Source organism: Lacerta agilis, chromosome 3 (assembly GCF_009819535.1).
Source record: "Lacerta agilis isolate rLacAgi1 chromosome 3, rLacAgi1.pri, whole genome shotgun sequence".
In the NCBI taxonomy this organism is placed as follows: Eukaryota; Metazoa; Chordata; class Lepidosauria; order Squamata; family Lacertidae; genus Lacerta; species Lacerta agilis.
Genome location: NC_046314.1, coordinates 22,297,244 through 22,307,538, shown reverse-complemented (window position 1 = coordinate 22,307,538; position 10,295 = coordinate 22,297,244). Strand labels below are relative to the sequence as shown.

Below are 10,295 nucleotides of genomic sequence, written 5' to 3'. Positions count from 1 at the left end.
GCAATACAATTTTGTTTAATAAAACCAAACAAGCAGCATGTTATACAACCACATAGAACATCACTGCTAGCCGTCTCATTGGATGCTAGCTACTCCAGTTTTGCTTATCCAAAAGCCGATTGGCAAAGAAATACCTTTAAGCCTTGCCTTTAAAAAAGTAAATAAAAATCAAGCCAAACCCAGATCTCAGAAAATACTTACATATTTTAGACCAGAGGTTGGCAACCTAAGGCCCATGGGCTACTTCTAGCTCATGAGCCTCCTGGAACCGGCCCATGGCCGGTTCTGTGCATTGCCACGGGGATTCCATGGTGGTTTCTTTTCATGGTGCAGGTGCCATTTTTCCCTCGCTGACATTCCCCCCCCCACTCCCTCACCGCAGCGGAACCTCCTCCCTCCCTCCCTCCTCTGGAGCAGCAAATCACTGGCCAATCGCCTGCTAAGGTTTGAGGCCCTGGCCAATGGGCAAGCGGCGGCTGCGCGTGACCAAAAGGCGGAAGGGGGCTGGGCTGAGCATGGCCGAGCGCATTTCCAGCAGCCCCTCATCAGAGCAAGCTGTTTGCCACCACCGCTCGTGTCGCTGCCATCGCTCTGCCAAGCGTGGCTCTTGTGCCTGCCCTTGTGAGTGGTAGAGGCTGTCGTCGTCAGCGGAGGAGGAACGAGCAGCCCGAAAACAGCCCTTTTGGGCTGCTTGTTCCTCCGCCGCTGCTGCCGCTGCCAGCCTCTGCCTCTTGACAGCACCGTAGGTAAGCAGGGGGACAGGACGGGCTGGGGGAGAGGGGGGAGAGAAGCCCCATCTGCTGTGTGCGCATGTGCGCGCACACACACACACACACACACACTCCAGCCCACCAGGAGGTTTGTGGTGCAGTGAACCGACCCACCCCCCAAAAAGCTTGCCGACCCCTGTTTTAGACTTTAAGATTGGTCATTCGTCTATTTGCTGTTATTTGGTTTAGTGATAATCTGAGTCACTGCGACATTTGCAGGCAGTTCTCTCCAGTTCACTTACAAATGAGGTGCTTTGTTTTCTACTGTGGGAACAAATCAATGTTTGCTTCCAAAGGTGGCCTGAATGATTTTCATTAGTATCTTTCTTCTGATCAATAGTCCCATTGTGTCCTATGTAGAGTATGTTTCATTCACTTGCTTCATTCAAATAACCATGTTTGGTTGTTTTTTTATTAATACTTTTGAACAGTAATGATAAAAGATTCTGAATGGCTGGAGAGTTGAGATATTGTAATTTTATCAGGGAAAATTCAGTATTTGGGGCAAAATGTGGATTTGTGTGCTGTTTTCCGTTCCTCTCCAGGCATGGGCGTTTTAAGCGCTCAAATAGTGTAACAACAGCGGTACAGGCTGACCTGGAACTCGAAGGCTTTCCAGGACACATAACAATGGAGGACAAGGGACTTCAGTTTGGTGGCTCTTTCCAGCGGCATTCAGAACCCAGCACCCCTACTCAATATGGTGCGGTAAGAACTGTACGGACACAGGGGCTGTTCAGTTACAGAGAAGATTATAGGACCCAAGTAGACACCTCCAACCTCCCACCACCTGAACCTTGGTTGGAACCAGCCATTGAGACAGTTGAAACAGGGCGGATGTCTCCATGTCGGCGAGATGGGTCTTGGTTTATGAAGTTGCTACATACTGAGACCAAGAGGATGGAAGGATGGTGTAAAGAGATGGAGAGAGAAGCGGAAGAAAACGACCTTTCTGAAGAAAGTAAGACCATAGCCATATTTTGCATTTTCTTTTAGGGTACTTCTGAAACTGTCTAGTGCTTCTTTGATGTTTATATTATTGCTGTGGTCACCCGGGTAAATCTGATAAAACCCAACCCTTCTTATTAAATCAAAGACCTATAACTTTATTTTGTGGTAGTAGTGGTAAAAGGAAGAAGTTTCTAAGGAAAGTTGTTGTTTGACAGCATGCTGACCTCTTGATTATTTGCACTGCATATGATGCAGCTTTGGGATTTTGCTTTTATATGTTATATGTCTCCTGGGACTATAGAAGTTAAAACCTATTCAGTTATCTACATAGAAGAGCTCACACACATATATTCCCCATAGTCTGTGGTTTCCAAATATGAAGGAGAATTCACATTTGATCCCACAGAAACATAAAATACAATTTCTTGAAATTTGAAGGAAAGGAAGAAACAGAACATGGCCCATGAATTCTCAGAATTTTCTGTAACTTTACATCACTGATGTAGCAGCTAACTTTTTAAAAGTTATATTATACTATTGTTATATTATAATTATATTATATTATATTATATTATATTATATTATATTATATTATATTATTCAGATACAGGGAAGAGAAAAGATAGAAATCCCAACTGCATCGCATTTTTAAATTCCCACGTCCAAAGTTCAGAATATTTTGAGCGCTTATTCCATGTTTCCACTTTGGATAGTATTTTGCAAGCATCATTGGTGCCACACTCCTAGCAGTGCAACTGGTGGGACTGAGCTGTTGAGCCACACTCCTGACACTGGCATCACTGCTGCTTACCTGGATGTGGCTAGGGTGGGGTGGGATGGGGTGGGGTGGCGACAATGTGGGGGCCACATAGGCATATTGGTGCAGCCAATCCCATGACCCTGCCAGTGTGCCTGTGCACCCCCCCTCCCACTGCCAGGCCCTATCCCATCCCCATCCAGGTAAGCAGGGGTGCCGGTGTTGGGAAGGTGGCTCAACAGCCCAGCCTCACCTGTTGCATCACTATGGGCTCAAGCAATCTTAGTGTGGCACGGATTCTGATCATAAAACATATGAAACAAATTACATTATATAAGCAGTAGGTGCCATGCTTGGGTTTACGGGGTATTTCCGGTGCTGATCAAGGCATCCATCCTCCACAGAAAGAAGGGGAATTGCTTTGCAGACTGCATTATATTACCGAGCTCAGCACTCTATGCCTCTTTGTTTACAATCCATTACCACCTATTGTCTTTTTACCACCTATTGTCTTTTATTCGGTTGACAACAGGGGTCCACAAAATATTGTCACCAATAGTAAAAAGCAGTTTAATTCTGGAAACGGCAAGGAAATACTTCACGACGCTGTGTAACATGAGTAACACTTTTTTATTTTAAAAAATAAACCAATGGGGGGAGGATAGGGAGTGCCTCTTTCAAAATGAAGCCAGCTTGTGTCTTGTGTTGGGACACAGCATGAGTGTGGGGGAGGATGGAGGGGTTACTTCAAACAGACTTGTTCACCACCACTCATCCCCTGTAAAATGACACCAGGAATCGTATAATGTACGTAAGATAAAGGTAAAGGACCCCTGGACGGTTAAGTCCAGTCCAATGCGACTCTGGGGTTGCAGCGCTCATCTCGCTTCAGGCCGAGGGAGCCAGCGTTTGTCCACAGACAGTTTTCCGGGTCATGTGGCCAGCATGACTAAACCACTCCTGGCTCAACGGGACACTGTGATGAGTACCAGAGCGCATGGAAATGCCATTTGCCTTCCCACTGCAACATAGCTAGGTCTCCCTGCCTTTAGCCCCAATGGTCACCAACAGCCATGGCATGTAGCAACACAGTATAACCAAATAATTCCCTTTTGCAGTTCAAGCTTCTGCATACTTACTTGTTTCCCACAGGGCTTCCTTCCATCAGAAGGAAGCCCTCTTAAAAGAAATGGAGGACGGATATGTGTAGAGAAAGAGTTACGCTTGCTTTTGGGCTTGTTTGAATCTTCCAGATGAAAAGATCTTTCCCCTTGGTTTTTCATCACATGCCATCTGACACTTTTGTGCCTTCATGGGTTGATAAGCACACACTCATGAGGGTGTCGTGGTATTGCAGCCTGAAATAACAAAGAGTCCTGTGGCACCTTAAAGGCTAACAGATTTATCGTGGTCTCTTTATTGTCCTTTGCTGTGACAGACTCTGGGATTTGTCACAGCCTGAAATGCATCTTGATCGACATACATGACATGAACACTCCTTGATGAGAGCAAGTCGTTTTGGCTCAAGGCAACTGTTCAGGTGCTACTATTTTCTGTGGTGAAATACTGCTTCCAGTAGGCTTTACAGGAAAGTCTGTATATTTAACGTGTCAGTGCTTGTCCATCTCTGTATATTAATGTAGCCCGAGTAGATCTTCTCCAAGATATAACCAGACAATATTGATGGCATAATACATTTATGCTGTTTATCTTCTGTGATTTATGCCTACCAATAAATGTTTAGCCAAAGTAGACATGCGGTTTGAAAGGCAAGGCTGCTTCCTGTGAATGCAGATTTGAGCAAACACAGTGGCAGTGAGATTCTAAGGCTCCACTCGTGTCCAAGTAACACCAGATATTATACACCCGCAGCATAGCCAATCCCCTTTTGGTTGTGAATGTGCTGTTTCAAGGGGTTTGCAAAGCTGTTGAAAACAGACCCTAGGAGTTTGCCTGGCAGGTATACTGCGTCATGGTCTAACTCTTTTGGGCTGTAGTTTTTGCTTCTCATTCCCTGGGTAGCTGGACATGCAAGGCAGCTTTTGCTGTGGACAGAAAAATCAAAACAGTCTTCCCAGTTCCCCTACTCTCAAGACACTGCCTCTGACTGCCCCACCATAAATGCCTGCAGGAGACAGCAAAGGGAGGTATCAAGTTTGACTGGCAGGTTGGAGGATTAAATCTTATGGCGTTTTGCTTAGAATGTGTGGGTTTCCAAATGGGATGTGCCAAGCAGAGCCAGTGGCCACCTCAGAGCAGAAACAATTCATACGTATAAGCCTGCAATCTCAGGTCATACTTTGCTAGATCAGACCAAAGAACACGTTTGGCCCTAGTACACTTTTTGCATCTGGTAATGAGCTGCCAGGTATCTCTGGTAAATTTACAGGCCACCATTTGCTCTTTGTCCCTGGGCGGCTGAAAACCAGGGGCATACTGCTTAACTCCATGTACAAGAACTTTCAATGGCTAGCATGAATAATAGGGACAGATAACTTCATGACTATTTTCAAGAGTCATTTTGGCCCTGTTCATATGATATGATGTATACTGCAAGCGCAGGTAGAAAGAGGAAAGGCTGTGATTCTAGCTTGGTTCTTGAAGGCCTGAATGGAGCCCTTGTGTGACTGGGAAGTCTGGGTGTACAGTTGTATGTATGTCTAACTCCACAGGTTGGGAGTGGAACCAGTGGGCACAATCCTGCCTACCTTTCTTCTGTCTATAGCAATAGCATGGCAGAATATATATTACCTTAATTTCCCCCCTATAAACAAACAGGCAAAACAGGCTGCGGGGAATATGGCCTCCTTAAGCAGCTTAGTGACAGCAGCATCAAGAAGCAGGAGTGTGGTTGGGTCAGGAATAAGGCAGGAGTCAGGAATCAGGAGTCAGGAATCAAGAAGCAGGAGTGTGGTTGGGTCAGGAATAAGGCACCCACTGGCCCCAACTATAGGGGGCCCTGGGGGCTTGAGCACCCAATGCCCCCAATGGTGTCCAAGGCCTTGTGAGGCCTCAGAGATGGTGTCTGAGGCCTCCAGTGTGACTTCCAGTGCCTCATATAACACCAGAGGTCACGTCTGAGGCCTTTTGGGGCCTCAGATGCAACTTGCATGGTCCCCAGACACCCCAGACATGCACAATGTGGCATCATGTCATTACAGCACAACGTGACATCATGACATCACATCACATCATGTCACACACCACTGGGCACCCATAATCTGGGGCCCAAGTCAGCACCTCCGAAGGCACCTGATGTGCTTCTGTGATAGAAAGGGTAGAAGCACACTGCACACTTTGCAAAGTGCACTTTATAAGTTGTTTGGCCATTCACTTTTCTAATTAAGCTAAACTGAAAATGTTTGGTCTGGAATTGAAAACCCTGACCAATACATATCTTTATGATAGCTATCAATAAAACTGAGGCAGGATTTTCTCTCTCTCTCTCTCTCTCTGTGTGTGTGTGTGTGTGTGTGTGATTTTACTTTACTAAAGGAGATTTATTTAATAAATTCTCTTTTTTAAATTAGTCATATCCATCAGGGAATTTAAATCAAATATATCTTAAGAACCCACTTCTACAACAGAGATACTTTAGAAAGCAATAACAGAAAACCAATTAGAACATAAAGCTAAAATGTCAGAATTCTGTTTAGCATCATAGTTTATCTCACTATACACATTTCTACACTTATTTTATCCCAAAATACACATTTTAATGCTTTTGGGTTTTTTTAGATGAGAACTGTATCGCAAAATTTGGAGAAATACAAAATTCGAAGAATGATTACATTGTGTGATATCCAATATGGTAAAACTCAGATTAAACCCATTGAAATAAATGGGCTTGAGTTACTAAAATTCATTGATTTAAATGGATCTACTCTGGCAATTTGGTAGATGGCAATTTTATTACGGTCAGAGACCAGCTCACGTAACACAATAGTGACAACATTCGTAAAGATAAAATATACAATTAAAATTGATTGCAGCAATAGCTCATGTGTTAAAATTGAAATATATACATACATCCGTATGACTGAGATTTGGGCTACCATAAAAACTGATCCTAAAGCGCCCCAAAAGGAACTTCAGCTTTTCCCCAGAAAGCTATTTTATTCTAGAGGATAATCTGATTTTACAAATCTGGGCACAGAATCTGGCTACCAGTCAGGTCGTTTTATGAACTTTGCCTATGAGGAGAGAATTTAGTTTAGACTTGTCTGTAAGATCGACCAGCCTCTTCAGCAAAGGATTGATGGTTTCTCTACGAATCTCAGCGTAAAGAGGACTGTCGCGGGCCCTTCGCCCTGTACAGCCCACCCCCGGACGTTTTACGGTCTATGAGTGCTGCACCAACGACAAACAGTCCCCAGCGGCAGCCCTTCAGACTACTAGCTGGATCCTGCTTACTTCATTCACCACAGACGAGGATATTGTGAACTAAAAAGATGTTTATTGCGTACAAAGCTTGTGGTTGCTGATAAAATAAAGGTTGTTCAATAAGCTTATAACAGTTGTCCTATACCGGCCTAATACCTCTAAAAGTTACCGGCCTAATACCTCTAATAGTTAACTAAATATCAATAACAACGCGTTTCACAATCTCTTTATCCTCTCTGCTAACATCCACCTAAGACTCTAAACTCCCAGCTCTATCTCTTGACTCACACTTCAACTTCAACTCCCCGCACTTAACTCTAACTCCTCCTGCCCATACTTCAACTGCCTTACTGTCCACTGGGAGGGGTGTTTTATACCCAGGCTAAGCCCGCCCCTGAGGGTTCTAACTGTCAGAAAAATTTAACCCCTACCTGGCATTGGGCTAGTTCTCCACATACCTCCCTCCTTTTTAGGTTTGTATCAGAGGAGTTACTAGCCAAAGTATCCCTCTGATACAAACAACATTTTAAAACATTACTATAAACATTACATTTTATAACTCTTACCTATATTACCTAACTATAGCATAAACAGTTACATCTTCAGTAAAAGTACATATGGTTGTGAACATTATATACATGCAATATTACATAGTACCAGTGACATGCAATATCGTTGTGGTGATGGCTTGTCTTCGGATCAGCCGTGGCTCCCTGGTTTTCGAGACAACGCATCGGCCACAATGTTCAGGGTTCCTTTTACTGATTTGATGGTGAAATCAAAGTCCTGCAAGATTAATGCCCACCTCATTAACTTGCTGTTGGTCTTCATGGATCGTAGCCAGATCAGCGGTGAGTGATCCGTACAAAGTTCAAATGATCGTCCCCACAGATACGGCTTTAAACGTTGCAGAGCCCAGATGATGGCCAAACACTCTTTCTCGATCGTCGACAGATGTTTCTCCCGAGGCAACAACTTTTTGCTGAGGTAGACGACCGGATGTAGTTCGTTCTCAGCTCCCGGCTGGCATAACACAGCGCCAAGTCCATCATTAGACGCGTCAGTGTAGACCGTAAATGGCTTGCCAAAATCAGGTGTAGCTAGTATTGGTTGGGATATCAGTGCGTTCTTCAGCTTGTCAAAAGCAGTTTGACAGGCTGCTGTCCACGTGATGGGGTCTGTTATTTTTTTCCCTGTCAGACTAGACAAAGGAGCAGCTATTTCACTAAATTTGGGGATGAATTTACGATAATACCCCACCAGTCCCAAGAATGCTCTCACTTTCTTCTTGGTTGTGGGTTTCGGCCAGGTCGCGATGGCTTCTACTTTTGCAGATAAGGGTTTAATCTGCCCATCCCCAATCATATGACCCAAATATTTGATAGAACTGCCCCCAATGTGACATTTTGCCGCCTTGATGGTTAGGCCTGCCTCTTGGATTCTTTGTAACACTATTTTTAAGTGCCCTTTATGCTCCTCCCAAGTCTTACTAAATATGGCGATATCGTCAAGATACGCAATTGTAAAGTCATATAACCCATTTAAAACTTTATCCATGAGGCGTTGGAAAGTGGCTGGTGCGTTTTTTAGACCGAACGCCATGACTGTAAATTCATATAAACCGATAGGACTTCTGAAAGCGGTCTTTTCCCTATCTTTTGGGTCCATTGGAATCTGATAGTATCCTTTTGTTAAGTCCAAACTAGATATGTATTTACAGCTTCCAATTTTCTCGATTAAATTGTCGAGCCTAGGCATAGGATAGGCATCTGATTTTGTCACATGGTTAAGACGGCGAAAATCCAGACAAAATCTTATAGTTCCATCGGGCTTATCTAATAAAAGGACAGGGGCTGCCCATGCACTACTCGAAGGAACAATAATGCCTGCTTTTAACATCTCCTGAACTTCCTCGGTTACGGTCTTTATATAATGGCCTGTAATCCGGTACGGAGCCAATGCAATGGGTTTGGCATCGCCCGTATCAATCTGATGCATTACCCCTTTAGCAATACCTGGTTTATTGCTGAACGTGGGTGCATAGTGTTTCAAAATTTGTTTTACATCTTCTTGTTGGGACTGCGATAGTTGGGGGTCCAACTTAATGTCAGTTATTGGACAGGGTTTCTCCTCCCTTTCCCAACAAGGTATTGGCATGTCTTGGGGATCTTCTTTAATAGCAAATAATGACCACCCCTCTGCTTTATAATAAGGCTTTATCATATTCACATGCACGACCCGCCTGCCTTCACCGTATTGAATTATATAGTTTACATCATTCATTTTTGAAATGATTTTAAAGGGACCTTCCCATGTCAGTTGTAACTTATTCCCTTTTACTGGTCTGATTAATAAAATATCCTGTCCTGGCTCAAAAGATCTCACACGTGCCTTTTTGTCATACCAAACTTTCTGTTTGTGCTGAGCAACCTTGCAATGTTCTCCTGCCAGTTCTAGTGATCGTTTGAGAGTGTTTTGCAATTTAAATAGGTAATCAACTACGTTCTCAGAATCCCCAACCGGCCGTCCTTCCCAATTAAATCTTAATAAATCTAGGGGACCCTTGACTTTTCTCCCAAACAATAATTCAAAGGGACTAAAACCCGTGCTTTCCTGGGGTATGGATCTATAAGCATATAACAAGGCTTGTATATTGTCATCCCAATCGTGAGGATGTTCCGTTACATATGCCCTCAGCATTCTTATCAGGCTTCCATTAAAACGTTCTACCAATCCGTTCGTCTGAGGGTGATAAGCGGTACTGGTGATATGTTTTATCCCACACCTCTCCCACAAACGCTGCATCAGTTTAGAGGTAAATGAGGCTCCAAGGTCTGTCACGATCTGTTCTGCAAACCCTAGCCGACACATATAACTTATTAGAGCTGAAGCCACTGTTTCAGTCTCTATGTTTCGTAATGGAATCGCTTCCGGATACTTAGTCGCAAAATCCACAATAGTCAATAAATAATGATGTCCCCTGCGACTGGCTTTTGGCAGTCGTCCAATAATATCTATTGCTAAACGTTGGAAGGGTTGAGAAATTATGGGCAAGGGGCATAATTGTGCTTTCGTTTTATCTCGCCCATGTCCTTGTAATTGGCAAGTATGGCACGTTTGACAAAATAACTTTATTTGCTTGCCCATCCCAGGCCAAAAGAAATTTTGGGACACCCTTTGTTTGGTTCTGGTGATTCCCAAGTGACCTCCAAAGATACTGCCATGTGCATGTTGTATTATCTTGGTTCTGAATTCAGTAGGTACTATCAGTTGCCTGTGGATCTCATTACCCCCTCTATTAGGCTTTAAAAGAATCTCTCTGTATAGCAACCCATTGTTGACTATAAACCGCTCCGGGCTTTCCGGGGTTAATACTGTATTCAAGGCTGTGGCTTGAAAATATTTCTGTAAATCTGTATCTAGTTTCTGCTTGG

The 10,295-nt window shown here is 43.8% G+C and overlaps 1 protein-coding gene across 2 annotated transcripts in view; it reads left to right on the top strand.

Moving 5' to 3' along the window:
- DLGAP2 (DLG associated protein 2) overlaps positions 1–10,295 on the top strand; it is a 157,999-nt gene that overhangs the window by 125,573 nt on the left and 22,131 nt on the right. For both annotated transcript variants that reach the window (XM_033143005.1, XM_033143004.1), the window contains exon 9: positions 1,316–1,731. In XM_033143005.1, coding sequence (XP_032998896.1) covers positions 1,316–1,731 — 416 coding nt within the window. The remainder of the gene's footprint in view (positions 1–1,315; positions 1,732–10,295) is intronic.